We start from the raw sequence: 21,145 nt of genomic DNA, 5'->3' as shown, positions 1-21,145 counted from the left end.
CTCAAGGCTACCGCCCTACCCCTCGAGCCACAGCGCCACTTCCAATTTTCTAGTAGTTAAATGAAGATAAGAGTTTCACCATCTTTAGTGCCTGGGCTGGCTTTGAATCATGATCCTCAGATCTCAGCCTCTGAGTAGCTAGGATTACAGGAGTGAGTCACCATGCCAGCTTCTAGTATGTTTTTATGCCGTGTGTGTGTGTGTGTGTGTGTGTGTGTGTGTGTGTGTGTGTGTGTGTGTGTGTGTGTGTTGGTTCTGGGGCTTGAACTCAGGGTCAGGATTATCCAGTGCTCTGTCACTTGAGTCACAGTTCCACCTCCAGCTTTTTGGTAGTTAGCTGGAGAGAAGAGTCTCACAATCTTTCCTTCTTAAGATGGCTTTGAGCCATAATTCTCAGACTAGGACTACTGTTATAAGCCACTGGTTCTCTGTGTGTTCTTATGTTTCCTAATGTTCCCTCTATCAGGCAGAGTCTCTCCTTTCTATGTTTCTCAGCTTCATCTCTCACCTCTGTTCTCCTCCTTCACAAACGCAATTTTGCTTCCATTTAAGTAAGAGTGAGGGAAGGGCAGGCATGTTAGAGCAAGCAGTCCTACCTGAATCTGGAAGGTCAAGATTTGGTTCCATATTGGGTTGTCACTTTTTGTCCACGTATTTGTTCTGAGCTGAAAACAAAGCAGAGTCAGTGCCAGCCTATCTCTTCCACCAATCTGGTTTTCTGTCCTCCTTCCCTGTCCAGCACACAAGGTGGACATTCTCTGTACTCAGTTGGGTAGTTGACTATGCAAAGTACTAGAAAACTCAAAAGTGTTTACTAGATCCAGATTCCTCATTATTTTTTTCCTACTTTTATGTGTTGATGATTGAACCCAGAGTTAGGAAAAATACTCACAACTGAAGCACATCTCTATTCTTTAATTTTTAAATTCATATAGCTAGGGCTGCTAGTTTTATTATATGAATGCTTATGCATAGATTTTGTTAGATAAATTCTAAGATCCCATAAGAAAAAATGGTCAAAAACATAGTCAATAACAATAACATACTCCTTTTAAAACCCACCAATTAGCCTGTAATCCTAGCTACTCAGGAGGCTGAGATCTGAGGATCACAGTTCAAAGCCAGCCTGGGCACTGAACTCCATTGTCTCTTATCTTCAATTAACCTTCAGAAAGCGGGAAATGGCTCTGTGACTCAAGTGGTGGAGTGATAGCCTTGAGCTGAAAAGCTCAGGGACAGTGCCTGGGCCCAGAGTTCAAGCTCCACAAACAACCAAAAAACAAATGAACAAAAAATTGACTTAATCTTTAAAATTAGCCTTATTCTAAGCAACGATATCTGGGACATCCAGTGTTGTTTGGCCTCATTAGGACTTTTTTCTTTCTTTCTTTTTTTTTTTTTTTTTGCCAGTCCTGGGGCTTGAATTCAGGGCTTGAGCACTATCCTTGGGTTTTCTCAAGGCTAGAGCTGTACCACTTGAGCCATAGCACCACTTCCAGCTTTTTCTACGTATGTGGCACCAAGGAATTGAACCCTGGTCTTCGTGCATGCTAGGCAAGCACTCTTACCACTAGGGCACACTCCTGGACTGATTCTTTTTCTTTTTGAAGCAGGTGCTCAAATTTCAAACTCAAGATCTGGCACTTGCTAAGTAGGTACTTTGTTTTGTTTTTGGTCTGTCATGGGGCTTGAACTCTAGGCCTGGGCATTGTCCCTGAGCTCTTCAGCTCATTGCTTGTTATGTTTGAGATAGAGTTTTATTTCCTGTTGTAGCTGGGTCTGATCATGAGCTACCTAGGTTAGGCTTCCTGGTAATTAAGACAACAGGTGAATGCTACCTAGTCCAGCTTTTCATTGAGAATAGGTCTCAAATTTTTTTCTGTCCAGGCTGTCCTTTATCCCAACAATCTCAGCCGCTCAACTAGCTAATATAATAGGCATAAACCAATGGCACCTGGCAGTTAGACTTTTTAAGGCACACTAAAAGAAACATAAGAATATTTGTATGTATGTGGTGGGGTGGGAAGAGTACTGGTACTAAGAATTGAACTCAGGAATATGCACTCTCAGCTTTCTCACTCATGGCTGACACTCTACCACTTGAGCCATGGCTCCAGTCCAGCATTTTGCTGGCTAAGTGAAGTTGGAGTCCTAGAGACTTTTCTGCATGGGCTGGCCACCCTCCTGAATAGTTAGGATTATAGACATGAGCCGCTGGCATTCAGCTATTACTTTTTCTAGGTGCCATATTCGGTTGGCTTTATTTTCTACACTTACCTTTTCCCCAATTAGTTCCACCTCCAGCACAGGATTCACTGACTGGTATTTCTCTATGAAAGTAAAAGACTTCTAAGACATTAGCATCCCCGCTCTCACCCAAGGAAATAAAGAGACAGCACTCCCCTCCATAAGTTAGTCTGGGCAAATTTGTCTGCAGTTAACCCTCTGTTCCTTGGGTGACAGGGTGGTCTTGGGATTCTTGCATCTAAATCTGGGCCTCAAAGCCAGGTCAAGGGCTTGAGGATCTATTTGAAAGGGTTGTCTGGCCATGGGTACTTCCTCATCCAGCTTTTGGTGAATTCCATTTTCACTCTGAGTCCCATTCTAAATCTTCACGTAATCTCAGAAGAATGAGGAAGCCCCCCACCCCACCCTGCACTGAGAAGCTAGGATGCTTCTCAGTTCAGGGAACCTCAGAGTTGCCCCCCTCGCTGGTCCCCTGACTGACTGAGATGAAGGTCTTCTGCACAGTAGATGAAGAACTGTAAGTAGGCCAGGTTGATGGGAACTGCAGTTGACTTGAAGATCTCAACTTCTGTAGCAGCCAGGTATGGCAGCTTTTGGTCTACCTGGAGAAACCAGAGACGCTGGGTAGGGCTGAGCCAGGGAGAGGTCATAGCCAAGGTCACCCGTATTTGCTTCCCCACACGACACAGTGGACAAAGGGAAGAGTGGCCACTTTGAGAGTCCAGGAAGAACCTCATGGAAGCAGCCAAGGTAGGAAAGGCAGCTGGGGAATAACCTCACCACAGCCTGGTCTCCCGCACCGAGGGCACAGATGGTGACTTTCAGGTAGCCTTGGACACCACTGTCAGGCTTATTTGGCTGGCAGAGACCCAACCATTTCCTTAAAAGCGTGTGACCTAGAGAGATGGAGGGGCAGTGGGAGACGGGCTGCTAGTCTCCATCATTCTCCCCTGAAGCTAGGCTATTTCTGGGGAGATGGAAACATTTCCTATATAATCTGGTTCCCAGACAATGACTGAGAAAAACAAGAGTTACTCCTGACATTTTGGCAATACTACTGGACTCACCTGTCTGCCAACTGTTGCTTCTGGCACCTTGCAACCTACTGTTGTAACTGACCTGATATGGAGACATACAATAGGGGCGAGCATTTCCCCACCCCCAAATACAGATCTCAGCCTGGTTGTATATTATGACCAGGTTATGGTGGAACCCTCCTCTGAATATCAGCCTTCCTTCAAAGAGTAATGACTAGAGGCTGGGATGCATGGAAACAAGGTCATAGAAGGGACTAAATCTGGCCAGGAGTTTGGCCTCGTGGTAGAGTGCTTGACTAGCATGCACTGGGTTTGATTCCTCAGTACCACATACATCAAAAAAACTAGCAGTGGTGCTGTGGTTCAAGTGATAGAGCTCAAGCCTTGAGAAAGCTGAAGAATAGTCCTCAGGCCCTGAGCTCAAGCCTGGGGCTTGCAAAAAAAAAAAAAGGAATAAATCGCTAATACAGTAAATATGGTTAGCAACAATAAAAGTCCATTTCAAACTAGCCAGCATAAAGGATTTCTTTTTTCCTTCTCTTTCTGGATTTTGAATATTTCTGATACAAAGAAATAATGTTTGAGGTGATGATATACAAATATTCCTGATATATGTATATATATATTTACCATAAATATAGAAAATTATTAGTTGCTAATTAGAAATACATTTTCTGTATGAGTCCTGGGGCTTAAACTCAGGGTCTGGGCACTGTCTCTGAACTGTTTTGTGCAAGGCCAGTGCTTTACCTCTTTTTTTTTTTTAAGTGGGTCATGGGTCTTGAACTCAGCTTGGGCACTGTCCCTGAGCTCTTCAACTCAAGGCTGCCACCCTACCGTTGAGCCAAGTCCCACTTCCCCTTTTCTAGAGGTTAATTGGAGATTAAGAGTCTCAGATTCTTTTGTGCCCGGGCTAGCTTTGGACCTTGATCTTCAGATCTCAGCCTCTTGAGTAGCTAGGATTACAGGCGGGAGCCACTGCACCTGGCTATGCTTTACCTCTTGAGTGACACCTCCACTTCTGACTTTTTGGTAGTTTATTGGAGATAGGAGTCTCAAAGACTTTCCTGCCCAACTTGACGACAAACCATGATTCTCAGATTTCAGTCTCCTGAGTAGCTAGAATTGTAGACATGAGCTACTGGCATGTGGCTTTTAGCTTTCTAATAGTGGCCTCAAAATACAGAAAGCCAGGGCAGGGAATGTGGCCTAATGGTAGAGTACTTGCCTAGCATGCCTGAAGTCCTGGGTTTGATTCTTCAGTACCACATACACAGAAAAAGCCAAATGTAACATGGTGGCTCAAGTGGTAAAATGCTAACCTTGAGAAAGCTGAAGGACAGTGCCTAGGCCCTGAGTTTAAGCCCCAGGACTGGCAAAAAAAAGAAAGAAAGAAAGAAAGAAAGAAAGAAAGAAAGAAAGAAAGAAAGAAAGAAAGAAAGAAGTGAGCAGGATTGCAAGAAAAATTTAGATTTATTCCTAAAGTTTTTCAGAGAAAGACACTATTATTGCAAAATAAGATAAATTACCATAAGGTACCAGAAATTATCAACTACAAAAAACACCCCTCAATCTCTGTAATACTTTCCCTATTTTTCTAGGGATTCTGAGTTATTTTGATACTCAATATGATGTATCTTAGAAGATATACATATTTACATTTGTTACCTACCTGGAGAATGGTAGACAAACCCAATATCTGTCTGAAAACACAAAAGAGGAGTGAGGATTTGTTATTTTGTTTATTTTAAATGTTCCCCAAAGGCCCATGTTTAAAGACTTGGTCCTCAGCTTGGTACTATTTGGAAGTACTGGAGTTTTTAGGAGGTGGAGCCTAGTGGGAGGTTTTAAGTTCTTGGAGGCATGTCCTCAAACTGAATTGTGGTACCAAGTCCCTTCCTTTTTCTCTCCTCCCCTTCTTGGCCATGAACCAGCTACCACACGTTTCTACGATGATGTGCTGTTTCAGGCCCAAAGTAAAATTGTCAACTGGTCATCAGCTGGAAACCCTTAAAATTGTGAGCCAAAATAAAGCTTTTCTCTTTCACAGCTAATTATCTCAGGCATTTTTTTTTCAATAATGGAAACTAAGATCTGCTACCTCAGTGACAACATTTGCTACTAGCGTTTAAGAACTTTTTTTTTCTTGCCAGTCCTGGGGCTTGGGCACTGTCCTTGAGCTCCTTTTGCTCAAGGCTAGCACTCTTTCAATTGAGCCACTTCTGGCTTTTTCTGTTTGTGTGGTACTGAGGAATGGAACCAAGGGCTTCATGCATGCTAGGCAAGCACTCTACCACTAAGCTACATTCTCAACCCTATACTGTATATTTTTTAAAAACTAACAAAGTATTTGCGATGTCCTAATTATTAAGACATGATAAATGTGGAGGAGGTAGATTTTGTTAACTTCCTTCAAATATTTTACAACACATATGTATCAAAATATCAAGTGGTATCACAGTAGTATGAACTTCTATGTGTGTGTGGTTTTTGTTTGTTTTGTCAATCATGGGGCTTGAACTCTGGGCCAGGGTGCTGTCCCTGAGCTCTTCAGCTCAAGGTTACCGCTTTATCCCTTGAGCCACAGAAACTTCCCGTTTTCTGGTGGTTAATTGGAGATAAGAGTCTCATGGACTTTAGTGCCTGGCCTGGCTTTGAACCACGATCCTCAGATCTCAGCCTTCTGAGAAGCCAGGATTACAAGTGTGAGCTACCCCACCGGGCTTATGTGTGTGCTTTTAAAAAATGTTAAAACTGAAAAAAAAATAGCCAATCAATTATTTCTCATTAGTTTTTCTCCCTTACAAGAAAAGGAACTTTGCAAAGACCAATAATACACGTGTATTCTTTGCTTCTGCTTTTTTTTTTTTTTTTGGTTAGTCTTGGACCTTGAACTCAGGGCCTGGGTATTGTCCCTGTGCCTCTCTGTGCTCAAGGCTAGCATTCAACCACTTTTGGCTTTTTCTATTTATATGGTACTGAGGATTTGAACCCAGGGCTTCATACATGCTAAGCACTCTACCACTAAGCCACATTCTCAGCTCATGCTTCTGCTTTTTGTTGTTATTGTAGAGGTTGGGAACACAGCCTAGAGATAGAATGCTTGCCTACCATTCGGTTCCTTGGTACCACATACTCAGAAAAAGCTGGAAGCAGTGCTGAGGTTCAAGTGGTCAAGAGCTATCCTTAAGAAAGCCCAAGGATAGGCCAGGTGCTGTGGCTCATGTCTGTAATCCTAGCTACTCAGGAGGCTGAGATCTGAGGATCATGGTTCAAAGCCAACTCGGGCACTAAAATGTCTGTGAGACTCATCTCCAATTTATCACTAGAAGACCAGAAGTGGTGCTGTGACTCAAGGGGTAAGGCAGTAGCCTTGAGCTGAAGAGCTCAGAGACAGTGTCCAGGCCCAGAGCTCAATTCCCATGACCCACAGAAAGAAAGAGAGAAAGAAAGAAACGCAAGCAAGCCTGCCCAAGGATAGTGCCCAGGCCCTGAGTTCAAGCCCTAGGACTGGCAAAAAACAACAACAACAACAAAAAACCTTTATTGTAAAGGTGATGTACAAAGGGATTATTACACAAATCAGTTCACGAGTACATTTAATTTTGAACAGTGTCACCCCTTCCCTTGCTTTCTCACAGTTTTTCCTTTTTGTCCCTCATTTTCAACAGTCTAGTAAGTATCACTGCTGCATTTATTCACTTTTTGTTCCACCAATTCTGTGCCCCTCATTGTGTTTCTCCCACAACTAAACTTACAAACAAGACAAAAGATACAGAAAACATAAAGAGTAACAAAGGGAAAAAACCCTCTTGTTTACATTTCACTAGATATCATTTTATATGATCATGTATACATAACTATTGTCATGCATGACTCAAGAAAATGTGGTGTATACACAATGGAATTCTACTCTTCCATCAGAAAAAAAAAATGACACTTTATCAGTCATAAGGAAATGGAAAGAGTCGGGAAAAATTATACTGAGTGAAGTAAGCCAGACAAAAAGAAACATAGGGTGCATGGTTTCCCTCATTTGTCATAAGTCTACAAATAAATACAGTGGATTTCTGGTAAAAGACAGAGTTATACTTGGCTATGATAAATGATCCTGCTCTCTAGACAGTCACACAGTGAGACCAAAGGAAGACGTTCTTAAGAGAGGCTCACAAAGGCTCAATAGTTATGTGTGTATGATCATATAAAATGGTATTTATCTGCTGATGGCTTATTCCTAGCTACTCAGGAGACTGAGATCTGAGGATTGAGGTTCAAAGCCTCTTATCTCCAATTAGCCACCAGGAAACCAAAAGTGGTGCTGTGGCTCAAAGTGGTGGAGCACTAGCCTTAAGCTGAAGAGCTTAGGGATAGCGCCCAGGCTCAGAGTTCAAGTCCCATGACTGACCAAAAACAAAAATAAAAGTTTTTATAAAATCAACCTCTACTGCTCACCCCGTAGGATTCCTTATTCTGTTTTATGGCATGTACTGCTGCCTGATTTTAGGATCCCAAAATAAAGCCAATTAAAATTGTAATTATAGGCTTTGACAGTTCTAGAAAAAATAATCTGTTGCTTAAAATTTAAAAGTAATGAGACATCCTGTATTTAATTTAGCAACTTACCTTCTGTGTTTCCTATATTTGGAGAATCTTGGTATAACTGCATGAGTGTTTGAATTTTCCCCATCTCTCAACTTCTACCATTTTAGGAGCTGCTAGGACATAAACTAAGGGTCCTGTATAGTAGGCAGGTGTTCTACTCCTTGAACAACGCCCCTAGCCTTTTTTTCTTACAGTATTGTTTACAAAAAGAGCTATCGGGCCGGGAGTTTGGCCTAGTGGTAGAGAGCTTGCCTAGCATGCACGAAGACCCGGGTTCGATTCCTTGGTACCACATACATTGAAAAAAGCTGGAAGTGATGCTGAGGCTCAAGTGGTAGAGTGCTAAGCCTTGAGAAAGTCCAAGGACAGTGCTCAGGCCCTGAGCCCAAGCCCAGGACTGGCAAGAAAAAAAAAAAGGCGCTATCTTTCCCTAGACCATAATCCTATATTTCAGTTTTTTCCAAATAGCTCAAATTACAGGCATGCACCACTATGCCAGCTTCAGCCTGTGTTTTTCCAAGTTCCCTCCCCACCCCCAATTCCATTGGCTTTATGTTTCTCTAACACTTTGGTTGGTTTTTTGGAATCCTCTGTTTTCAACTTTGGAAAACAGATTTGAACTATGTTCATAGTATAATGAGTTTGGATAGCTCAACCTGAAGCTCACTTGAAAATGCTTTAACCCTCACAATGACCATGTAGTTTGGCTATATTACTACCTCCATTTCCCAGATGTAAAACAGGGGCTCAGAATAAGTTGTCTAAGTCATCCATCTGTGCAATGGATCCAAATCTGGTTCTTTTTGTGGGAAACATCCAAGTCCTTTCCCCACTCAGACATGAAGCCACCACTGGTTTACCCAGGCCTCTTCATTGATACAGGGCTTACTTGAAATCTCCCAATCTCTGCTTCGTATCTCTTCGCTGCGGAATTCAACACCTGCAAGGGAATTTCCAGAAAGAACTTAATCATAATCACTAGCCTGATTCTCCATCCTCTGGGAGAGCAATAGCACAACCCTCTGTGGTTTACTAAATGCTTCTAGTGATCCAGACAAACACATACTTTCATTCTTTTTCTCATTTACTATTCAAGGAAACTCTACAAGGCTTGAATTTTTAGTTCTATTTCATTGATGAAGAAATTGATCATAAAGGCCAGTTTACTTGTCCCAGATCAACACAACAAAAGGTGTCAGAACCAACTTTCTTCATTACATATTGTTCTAATGTTTCCTCTGTGTATAGGGTCCAAGAACATCTAAACGCTTTCAGGGTGAGAGGCCTCCTTGTTCTCCTTAGCCCTTTTCTGGGTATTTGCAGGACATGCTGGACACTCGGAAAGGACATGCTGACCGTTGTGACTAGCATGGGTGGTGAGTATTCCACTCCAAGGGGCCTGTGATACATAAGAATCCTGGAATACAGGAAAGGACTGCTTTGTTTACAACAGCACCGAGCTTTGGGCCTATCAGCAGATTTCTAACATTGGTCGAATGAACAAATGAGTGAATGAATGAATGAATGAATGAATGCAATAGATGAACTACAAAGGGGTGAAGAAGATGGTCAAGATGATGCCTTCTCTCTTTCTCTCTCCCTCTCCCTCCCTGTCTCTCTCTCTCTTTCTCTGTCAGTTGTGGGGATTGAACTCTGGGCTTGGGCGTTGTCCCTGAGCTCTTCAGTTCAAGGCTAATGCTCTACCGCTTGACCCACAGCACCACTTTCAGTTTTCTGGTGATTAATTGGAGATAAGATTCTCATGGGAGGGGCCAGGAGTTTGGCCTAGTGGTTAAAGTGCTTGCCTAGCATACATGAAGACCCGGGTTTGATTCCTTGGTACCACATATATATATAGAAAAAGCTGGAAGTGGTGCTGAGGCTCAAGTGGTAGAGCTCTAGCCTTGAGAAAGTCCAAGGACAGTGCTCAGGCCCTGAGCTCAAGCTCAGGACTGGCAAAAAAAAAAAAAAAAAAGATTCTCATGGGACTTCATGCCTGGGCTGGCTTTGAACCGTGATCCTCAGATCTCAGGCTTCTGAGTAGCTAGGATTATAGGCGTGAACCAACGGAGCCTCAAAAGATAATGCCTTCTAAATTGACCTTGACTCCAGGAGTTGGAGTTGGAGCTGAAGTTCTCTTTAACATTGTGGTAGGACAAGAAAGTAGAGCCATTTTGCTGAGGACCAGTTTGGCTCCTTACCTGGATTGAGATAATTCCATCGAAGAACTTTGCAGGAATCTCATAGAAATTCTGGAAGAAGATCTGGGGCAGAGAGAATTGGGTGTATTTTTCCTCCACTTCATCCAAGAGCCCAGTAAATCTGATGCTTCAGAACTATGTGCGTCTTCCCTAGCTGTGCCCATTGCAATGACTTTCAGCTTTCAACCACCCTCTCCTCCTTCCCCCACAGCTGACAATTCCTGGCTTCCTCAAGGATTTTCTGTCCACTTATAAGGAAGGATAGCTGCCCTAAGATGGCTATTTGGGAACTTTGCATCCTTCTAGATTGCCTTCCTAGTCTACCCCACCTCTTGTATCTGCAGCAGCCAGACCTCCTTTCTCCTCTCACTCTCCTGCTTAAATCCTCCATGGCATCCTGGTGCCACCCATGATGACATTCTTTCCAGTCCCACTCTAGATGCTGTTCTTCCTGATCTTAGAAAACAGTCTTTCTTCCTGAATCATCTTTCTCCATCCTACCTTTTCCTGTCCAGTCTTTCAAAGTATTTGGATTCTTTCTGAGACGCTTGCATTACCTTCTACTGTACTACTCAGTTACTATTCCTAGCTTCCCTCTTTAATAATCTATTCACTGACAAAAAAAATAATTTAAGGGGCCGGACGTTTAGCCTAGCATGCATGACACTCTGGGTTCGATTCCTCAGTACCGCATACACTAAAAAAAAGCCGGAAGTGGTGCTGTGGGCTGGCTTTGAACTATCATCCTCAGATCTCAGCCTCCTGAATAGCCAGGATTATAGACATAAGCCACTGGCACCCAGATATCCTATAATTTCTATGTAGCAAACACAATACTACACAGTTGGAATTCCAGCTGTGATATAAATGCATGCATTTCAAACTTCATTAATAATGCTCCCAGGATTCCATTAGGCCCAGTACGCCTTGCTACTCATGGGTACATGTACTATGCACACAGCTCTGAACTACCCTGTTCTATATACCCAGTGTCAAGCACCATGCTTGGTCCTCCGTTAAGTATTTAAATAAATGCTTGTGGAAGAAACTCTGGCAAAAGTAAATTTGTCAGCTGGGAACTGGTGGCTTATGCCTGTAATACTCAGAAGGCTGAGATCTGAGGGATGGTGGTTTGAAATCAGCCAGGGCTTCATGTAAGACTCTTATCTCCAATTAATCACAGGGGGACAAAAATGCTGGAAGCGGCACTGTGGCTCAAGTGGTAGAGTGCTAGCCTTGAGCAAGCAAGAGGAGCTCAGAGACAGTGCCCTGGCCCAGTGCTCAAGCTCCAGGACTGCTCTTCCCCACACAAAAAAAGCAAGCCTGTTGATGGTCTGAAGGAAATGCCTCGCTCCTGGCTAGCCCAGCTTTTCACAGCACCCACTCAGCTCACCTCATTGAAGAAAGGGTTGTTTCCCGTCTTGATCCGTGTGTTGAACTGCTGGCCTGTGATGGTCACTTTCACAACCGGCTTGATGTTGTTGCCCATAAGCTGCCGGGCTTCAAACACCTTCACCCGAACCTACCAAAAGGAACACCACACTGACAGAGGGACCCAGATCCCCTTCAGAGGGACTCTTCTCTCAAGACCAAAACTGTCCTGACAAGAAACATTCCAGGTACTGCAGATGGAGTGAGAAGCCATGGGAAAAGGGCAGGCAAGTTAGCAGGACTTGGGCTTTGGCTGGATGGAGGCTGCCTCCTACTTCCTGGGCAAAAGGAATGCTGGAGAACAAACAAAACAAAGGCAGAAGCTGGGTGCTGGTGGCTCATCTGTAATCCTAGCTACTCAGGAGGCTGAAATGTGAACATCAAGTTTTGTCAGAGACCAAGGAGTTAAACGGAACAAAGCAAAGACCCTCTAGCCTTGGGCAAACCGCACCTGGTTGAGTCATCTGCACAAAATACTTCTCGGAATAACCGCAGGTTGTGTCGCCTGGGTTAGCACAATGGCCAAAAGAATAACCTGACCCACCCCTAGCCTTGAGATTTCCCGTTCTTGTTATCACAAAAACTCTCCATCCCCCCCCCCCTCTATACTCCCTTCCTTACACTCAGGGTATATAAACCCTGCTTTACTTTTAATAAATGAGACCTTGACGCGACTCAGATTGTCTCTGTCTTTCTTTATGCGCCTGGTCTCCTTCCTCTCTTTCCCCCATTGGTTTTCTTCTTTTAGGAGGAGCCTCCTCGAGCCTCATGAATGACTGAACCCGCGGGTCGGGAGAAGTGGCGCCCAACGTGGGGCTCGAGGCACGGTGACCTACCGGACGGCGTGGAGAGCAGGGGACCCCGATTATATTAAGGTAGAGACGCCCACACCGCATCGCTCGTGCACCGTGGGAGAGTCTTGAGGTAAGTTCTGCCGTCCCATCAACCATGGGCAAAGCGTTATCAAAAGAGGTTTTATTTATAAAAGAAATGAAAAAGAGGTTTTATTTATAAAAGAAATGAAAAGGATCACTTAGGGAGAGAGGAGTAAGAGTTAAAAAGAAAGATTTGGTAAAATTCTTTTGTTTTGTTTTGTTTTGTTTGGTTGGTCTTGCACGGACCAGACATCCATCCCCTTACCTGGAATAAGGTAGGGAAGAATATCAGTGAATTACTCCGTCAGGGAGAGGAAATCCCCGAGGCCTTCTTTAGCTTCTATGGGGTTATTAGAGATATTTTAAAGGAAGCAGAGGAGGGAGGTGACAGTGCTCGCTTACTAGCTTTAACAGAGGATTACCTAACGGAGTCACGTTGCCCGTCTCGCAAAAGCGAAAGTGACAATGAAAAACCTATGGTCACTGGCCTTCGGCCTGGCTCGCGCACTCCCTCTTTGATTGATGAGCCTGTGCCCTCAGGACGCCGCTTGGCGCCACCTTTAATTCCCGAAAAAGAGGAACAAGTCCAACCCCCTTTAGAAGACAGGATCAAGAACAATACTAAAAAGAAAAATATGTCACTAAAACCTTATAAAAATATTTATCCTATTATTCCTAAGACTTCTCCTGATAATGGCAGGCTCAACCCCCCCTCTGAGGTGGAGCTAGAGGAGGAGGCAGACACCACCAGAAGGCAGGAGGAGGGACAAAACCTAGATTCCTCTGCCTCCGAGGAGGAAGGGGGTGATCAGGAGGAGGCAAGGAGAGATTCTCAAATTACATATGGGAGATTGAAGTTTAAACAAATTAAAAAATTACATTCGGCTGTTAAGAATTATGGAATTAACGCCCCTTTTACTTTAACAGTACTGGAGGGCCTCGGGGGTGAGGGACATTTATTGCCTCTTGAGTGGCACAAGATTGTACAGTCTGTTTTAACCAGGAGTCAATATCTAACCTGGAAAGCTGAATTTATAGATAAGGCAGAAAATCAAGCCATTACCAATAAAAAACATACACAAATGGCTTCATGGTCTTCTGATAAAATTTCAGGGAGGGGCAAATTTGCCTGGGATGAAAAACAACAAAAACTCCCTGCAGGAATATTAACCCAGACTGCTCAGGCTGCCCTGGCCGCCTGGAGAGCCGTGCCTGCTGCAGGAGCGGTTACTACCTCTCTTTCCAGGGTAGTACAAGGCAATAATGAACCATATTCTCAATTTGTTGCCAGACTGTTGGAAGCAGCCGAAAGAATATTAGGTGAGGTAGATACAGATGACATTATAGTTAGACAGTTGGCCATAGAAAATGCTAATGCAGCCTGTAAAGCTGCTTTAAGAGGCAAAACAAAGACCCTAGATTTAAATGGTATGATTAAAATTTGCAATGATGTGGATTCCTTTGAACATAAAATGTCTAAATCTATTAATTTGGCCATTGGAGCCATACTCCAAAACCAGACTCCACCTTCAGGAAAACTAGGACAAATATCTAGCCCTAAAAACTGTTTTAAATGTGGACAAATTGGACATTTTGCTAGAGAATGCCCTGGAACTATTAAACAACCCAACGTTCCTGGGATGATTCCCCTCCCCCTTCCCCCTGGCCTTTGTCCTAAATGCAAAAGAGGCCATCACTGGGCTAGAGAGTGCCGGTCCAAGACCGATATAAATGGCCAGCCTTTATCTGCGGTCTCGGGAAACGGGCTATGGGCCCCAGCACGGGGCCCTACCTACCCACCGCGACAACCAATGACCCTTCCCGCCCAAAATCTGCCTCTGATGCAAACATCGCTGACTCAGACTTGTTCCGAGCCACTGCAGGCAGCGCAGGACTGGACCTCTGTTCCTCCACCACCAGGATTATAACTCCAGAGGAAGGAACAGTTGTTATAAACTCTGGAAGGTTCGGGCCTCCCCCGCCAGGAATGTTTTTTCTTATTATAGGCCGAGCTTCAAGCTCACTGCAAGGACTCTCTGTCATTCCCTCGGTGGTTGACACCGATTATTCAGGCGAATTAAAAATTTTAGTTCATGCCTCTCAAGGCCCTCTTGCCATATCGGCAGGCCAACGCATTGCACAAGCCCTCCCTCTGCCGGTAACAGGACAGTTCCCATATAAGCATCCCCAGCGTGGCAATTCTACCCCAGGATCAACAGATATATTTTGGGTACATCAATTGACAGAATCTCGACCAACTTTAAAACTATTTTTGGAAGGAAAACAATTCCTGGGTCTTTTAGATACAGGGGCCGATGCTACTGTCATTGCAAAACAACATTGGCCTATCTCTTGGCCTCTGGAACCCACCGCTACCCATTTAAAGGGTATTGGGAAGACTCAAAATACACTCCAGAGTTCTAAAATATTAACATGGACAGACCCAGAGGGAAACACTGGGACAGTTAAACCTTTTGTGGTGGACGGACTCCCTGTAAATCTATGGGGGAGAGATATAATGACCCAAATGGGAGTTATCATGTTCAGCCCTAATGAGACTGTGACTAACATGATGCTCAAGTCTGGATATTTGCCAGGAAAAGGACTGGGAAAGCATGAGCAAGGAATTAGTCACCCAATTATACCCACCCCTAAATGGGATAGAAAGGGTCTTGGGACCGACCTTTTTTCCTAAAGACCACTGCTCCCCCTGCGCTCCAAGCCGATAAAATAACTTGGAAATCTGACAATCCGGTTTGGATAGACCAGTGGTCCATGCCTCAAGAAAAGGTTCAGGCTGCTCTTCAGTTGGTGCAGGAACAATTAGAGCAGGGACATCTTGAACCTTCTACCTCTCCCTGGAATACTCCCATATTTGTTATAAAAAAGAAAAATGGGAGTTGGAGGTTACTGCAGGATCTAAGGGAAATTAATAAAACCATGGCACCCATGGGAGCCCTACAACCTGGACTGCCCTCTCCCACAGCTATCCCTAAAGAATTTTTTAAAATTGTAATAGATATAAAAGACTGTTTTTTCTCCATTCCCCTCGATCCTGGAGATTGTAAAAGATTTGCCTTTTCCATACCCGTGATAAACCATAAGGGCCCTAATCCCCGCTTTCAATGGCGAGTGTTGCCACAGGGTATGGCTAATTCTCCCACTCTTTGTCAAAAATTTGTGGCTCAATCCATAGACCCAATTCGTGTTCAATACCCTCATATATATATTATACATTATATGGATGATCTATTAATTGCCGCCAAACAAGAAACGGAGGCCCATCAAGTGACTCAAAAAATAGTTATTGCTTTACAAGACAGAGGATTTTTTATATCCCCAGAAAAAATTCAAACCTGCTATCCCTTTTTATTTTTAGGATTTCAATTAGAACCCAACTTAATTTATTCGCAAAAAATTAAAATTAAAAGGGATAAATTAGTTTGCCTAAATGATTTTCAAAAACTTCTAGGGGACATTAATTGGCTACGCCCTTATCTTAAATTAACAACAGGAGAATTAAAACCCTTGTTTAATATTTTGCAGGGAAATTCTGATCCCACGTCCCCAAGAAAAATTACTCCAGAGGCTGAAAAGGCCTTAATAAAATTAGAAGCAGCTATTACCCAACAAAATATAGGCTATTTTGACCCCAGTTTGCCTCTTTATTTAATTATATTTGCCACCGAATTCACCCCCACTGGTTTACTATGGCAGAGAGCAGTACCCCTATTTTGGGTACATGCTTCTGCCTCTCAATCTAAAGTATTACCCCCCTACCCCCTTTTAATATCTCAACTTATCTTTATAGGATTAAAAACTTCAGTCAGATATTTTGGCAAGGATCCTGATATCATAATCACCCCTTACTCTAAGGAACAAATTAATTGGTTACAACAAAGACAAGATGATTGGGCTGTTTTATGCACTGGGTTCCAGGGTAGCTTTGATACTCACATGCCCAGCGACAGACTTATTCAATTCCTTAATATCACTCCTTTCGTTTTTCTAAAAAATACCTTGATAAAGCCCATCCCCAATACTTTGAGCATCTTTATTGATGGTTCGAAAAATGGAAAAGCTTCATATGTTATTAATAATGTTTCCCACTTTGTAAACACTTCCTTTAAATCTGCTCAGTTAGTAGAATTATTTGCTGCGCTTTGTGTTTTTCGGTTATTAAAGACCCACCCTTTTAATCTGTTTTCGGATAGCCATTATGTTGTTAGAGCTTTACAGGTTTTAGAAATGGTTCCGGTTATTCAGCCTACTACACCTACTTTTCAATTATTTTTTGAATTGCAAAAACTTATTAGACAACGTTCGTACCCTTTCTTTGTAGGACATATTCGTGCTCATTCTGGCCTACCTGGGCCACTAACCCGGGGCAATGAATTAGCTGATTTGGCAACCCAAATAGTTACCTTATCTCAAACAGTTGATCCGGTGACCCTTGCACAAGAGGCCCATGCTGTTCACCACCTTAATGCTCATACCCTGCGCTTAAAATTTAAAATTACTAGAGAACAGGCAAGACAAATTGTTAAAAACTGCCAAAATTGCCTAACCCTGCTCCCTGAACCCCATGTAGGTGTAAACCCCAGAGGGCTCATACCTGGACAACTTTGGCAAATGGATGTTACTCATGTCCCCTCCTTTGGAAGGTTAAAATATGTACATGTTACCATTGATACCTTTAGTGGATTTATTTGTGCCTCTGCTCATTTAGGGGAGGCCACAAAAGATGTTATAAACCATCTCCTATATGTTTTTTCTGTCATGGGACAACCCCAAACTATAAAGACGGATAATGGGCCCGGATATACCAGTCAAAAGTTCAAACAATTTTGCTCCCAAATGAGCATAAAACATATTACTGGAATCCCCTACAACCCCCAAGGACAAGGAATAGTGGAAAGGGCTCATCAGACTTTAAAAAACACTCTCATTAAACTTGCCTCACAAGAGACATTATATTCCCTTAAAGGAAACTATAAGACTTTATTATTACATGCTCTCTTTGTCTTAAACTTTTTAACTCTTGACGTTAATGGCAAATCTGCCGCAGAACGCCTTTGGCATCCCACCACACAAACAGACTACGCCCAGGCCCTATGGAAAGACCCACTGACGGGAATATGGAATGGCCCTGACCCAGTCATTATCTGGGGAAAAGGATCAGCTTGCATTTATAATTCTAAAGAAGGGGGAGCTAGATGGTTGCCTGAAAGATTAATAAAACCATATAATAAATCCAGGGACCCTCCCTGAGAAAGTTTTTCTCTTCTTCTAGGATCCACGGTGCTGCAGAGTCTCAATAACTCATGGCCATTCCTGTAATTGGTAAGATAAAGATGCAGCCAAAACTTGTGCCCCTATGGCTTTTAGCCTCAATAATAATCAAAAATGTAAATTAAGGCTTTGGACCCCCCCCCTCAAGAAAGGAACTTTATACTGCACTCTTTGGCCCTCCCTGTGACTGCTCAGGAGGATATTGGCCTGAAGCTCCTAGTAGTTACACTCGGACAGTGGATTGTACAACTAAGGTGGCCTACCTCCGCGCAGAAGTAAATACTAATTCTGGAGGATTTCATCAACCAAAATGGGTTTGCATTAATAAACCAAAAATAGTTCCCTCTAAAACAGGCCAAGCCAGACAAAATTGCTCAGAATCCTGCTCATATACCACAGCAATGCACAGCACTTGCTATACATCAGCCGCCATTTGTATAGGCAAACAAGGCCTTCAATACTTTCAAGCCTCCCTGACCAAAACCTTTCACCCTGAAGGAACGGCCACACACGTGACCACTGGTCTTTTTGGGTATACAAGACTCCATACGCAGTTGCAACTTGCTGGCTGTGAGGAAACTATTGGCAAACCCTCTTGCTGGCCCCTTACGGCCCCCATAGGCGTATCTGATGGAGGAGGGCCCACAGATGCTATTAAACATATCCAAGTACTGAAATCACTAGAACCCCAACTGCCTCAACTTACGTATCATCCCTTAGCATTACCCAAGTCCCGAGCATCAAATTTAGATATAAATACAATGGATATTTTAAACACCACCTTTCTTTTACTCAACAACTCTAACCCTGTACTTGCTAGTGATTGTTGGCTTTGTTTAGCAGCAGGGAGAGTTATGCCTTTAGCCATTTCCGCCACATATAATGTGAGTACTAAAGACACATGCTCCCCTAGCCCCCCTCTTAGGGTCCAACCTATGGGCAATTTTACAACCTGCCTCTCAGGTGCAATGCAAAACAATACCCTAGATGTTGATATTGGCACGTACCCCTCCAATAATTGTGAAATATTGAAGAACTATTCTCAACCTACCCCGTCTCTTTGCTCCCCCAGCGGCACAATATTTGTCTGTGGAGGAAATTTGGCCTATCCCCAATTGCCATCCAACTGGACAGGAAATTGTGTTCTCGCTTTATTACTCCCAGATATAAGTGTCGTACCAGGGGATGAGCCCCTACCTGTCCCTAGTTTTGATATGATAGGAGGAAAGAGACACACACGAGCAATTACATTTATTCCCCTCCTCGTGACCCTAGGAGTTACTGCGGCCATAGGGTCGGGAACAGCTGGATTAGGTGCGTCTCTACATAAGTATAATCAATTATCAAAACAATTAATTGGAGATGTCCAAGCATTATCTGGCACTATCCAGGATCTACAGGACCAAGTGGACTCCCTAGCGGAAATGGTCCTCCAAAATAGAAGGGGGTTAGATTTACTAACCGCAGAACAGGGAGGTATCTGCTTGGCTTTACAGGAACGATGCTGCTTTTATGCAAACAAGTCTGGCATTGTCCGGGACAAGATCAAGAACCTTCAGGAAGATCTGGAAAAACGACGAAGGGAACTGACTGATAACCCCCTCTGGACTGGGCTTAATGGGCTTTTACCTTATCTCCTACCCCTGTTAGGACCCTTATTCGGTATACTTATTTTACTCTCTTTCGGGCCTTTCCTTTTCAATAAAATTATGACTTTTATAAAAACCCAAATAGATACAGTAGTTAAGACTAAAATAATAGCTATTCAATATCAGCCCCTTAGTACCGTTGACACTGACCAAAGTCCAGGACTAGACTTCACCACTCTAGCCTAATTTCGGGACCTTTTTAAATTTTTCCAGTATAATTCTTTTGGCCTTTGAGCTTTTTCAGCGCCTTACATATTTTATAAACATCAAGTTAATTCTGTCAATCTCGGTGCATTGTCATTGCCTAGAGGACCTAGAAGGCCCTGCAGGGCCTGTTGAGAACCCTCCTGAGAGAGGACTTCAGTTCCATAAACTCCTCACCCGTTAACCCCAAGGTAGCTAGAGAGCATCCAATGACGGGAGTAGTATGGAGCTTACCCTGGATGGCACAACATACAGAGGCCGTCGAGGCCGGCTCAACAAGGCATGTTGCCAGGAGTAAGGTGGCCCTCCATATAGCCTAAGACAGGATGTTCTCTCAACCAATCTTTAAAGACTGTTCTTTAAAGGAAAGGGGGAATTGTCAGAGACCAAGGAGTTAAACGGAACAAAGCAAAGACCCTCTAGCCTTGGGCAAACCGCACCTGGTTGAGTCATCTGCACAAAATACTTCTCGGAATAACCGCAGGTTGTGTCGCCTGGGTTAGCACAATGGCCAAAAGAATAACCTGACCCACCCCTAGCCTTGAGATTTCCCGTTCTTGTTATCACAAAAACTCTCCATCCCCCCCCCCCCTCTATACTCCCTTCCTTACACTCAGGGTATATAAACCCTGCTTTACTTTTAATAAATGAGACCTTGACGCGACTCAGATTGTCTCTGTCTTTCTTTATGCGCCTGGTCTCCTTCCTCTCTTTCCCCCATTGGTTTTCTTCTTTTAGGAGGAGCCTCCTCGAGCCTCATGAATGACTGAACCCGCGGGTCGGGAGAAAGTTTTAAGGCCAGCACAGGCGGTCACATCTCAAAGGCTCTTGTCTTCAAATAATGGGCAAAAAGCCCTAAGGGGAAGAATGACTCAAGTGGTAAAGTGCCAGCCATGAGCAAAGAAAGCTGAGAGAGAGAGAGAGCAGGAGGTCCTGAGTCCAAGTCCCAGTATTTGCAAGAAAAAGAAAATAAAAGAAAGAGGAGAAGAGAAGAAAAGACAAATGTTATTGGGTGCCAGTGGCTCATACCTGTAATCCTAGCTACTCAGCAAGCCGAGTATTATGTTTTGAAGTCAGCCTAGCAGGGATGTCCATGAGACTCTGGTCTCAAACTAACCCCCAAAAACCAAAAGTGGAGCTGTATCTCAAGTGACAGAGTGCCAGCCTTGAGCAGAAAAACTAAAGGACAATGCCTAAACACAAAGGAAGGAAGAAACGAAGGAAGGAAGGAAGGGAAGGAGAGAGAGAGGGAGGGAGGGAAGGAAGTGAGGGAGAAAGGGAAGAAGGGAAGAGAGGAAGGGAGGGAGGGAGGGAGAGGGAGACAGGTAGGCCAGTTAGAAACTTTCGTCCTATTTTTTTAATTATTGTTATTATAAAGGTGATATACAGAGGGGTTACTGTTTCATAAGTCAGATTGTGAGTGGATTTGTTTTTGGACAATGTCACCCCTTGCCTCATTCTCTCTGGATATTTTTAGTGTGAATTTGATCAAAAATTTTGTTAGAAATTTTACAGTCTTCCCATGGTTCCCCTAAACTTCTCCTTTACAGTTATTTTGGCCTTGCATGCGCTTCCTTGTTTTGCCAATACTGCAAGAATTCTGGAAG

General features: G+C 43.5%; 1 protein-coding gene across 1 annotated transcript in view; it reads right to left on the bottom strand.

Moving 5' to 3' along the window:
- Fer1l5 (fer-1 like family member 5) overlaps nucleotides 1-21,145 on the bottom strand; it is a 67,032-nt gene that overhangs the window by 35,659 nt on the left and 10,228 nt on the right. The window contains exons 7-14 of the mRNA XM_090336420.1: nucleotides 11,481-11,609; nucleotides 10,088-10,150; nucleotides 8,776-8,826; nucleotides 4,957-4,987; nucleotides 3,028-3,143; nucleotides 2,729-2,849; nucleotides 2,278-2,330; nucleotides 597-665 (exon numbers count right to left, since the gene is read on the bottom strand). Of these exons, the coding sequence (XP_090192546.1) occupies nucleotides 597-665; nucleotides 2,278-2,330; nucleotides 2,729-2,849; nucleotides 3,028-3,143; nucleotides 4,957-4,987; nucleotides 8,776-8,826; nucleotides 10,088-10,150; nucleotides 11,481-11,609 (633 nt within the window). The remainder of the gene's footprint in view (nucleotides 1-596; nucleotides 666-2,277; nucleotides 2,331-2,728; nucleotides 2,850-3,027; nucleotides 3,144-4,956; nucleotides 4,988-8,775; nucleotides 8,827-10,087; nucleotides 10,151-11,480; nucleotides 11,610-21,145) is intronic.

The sequence above is a fragment of the Megascapheus bottae genome, chromosome 7, assembly GCF_031878675.1.
Source record: "Megascapheus bottae isolate mThoBot1 chromosome 7, mThoBot2.hap1, whole genome shotgun sequence".
NCBI classification, from domain to species: Eukaryota; Metazoa; Chordata; class Mammalia; order Rodentia; family Geomyidae; genus Megascapheus; species Megascapheus bottae.
This window is presented reverse-complemented; position numbering and strand designations above follow the sequence as displayed.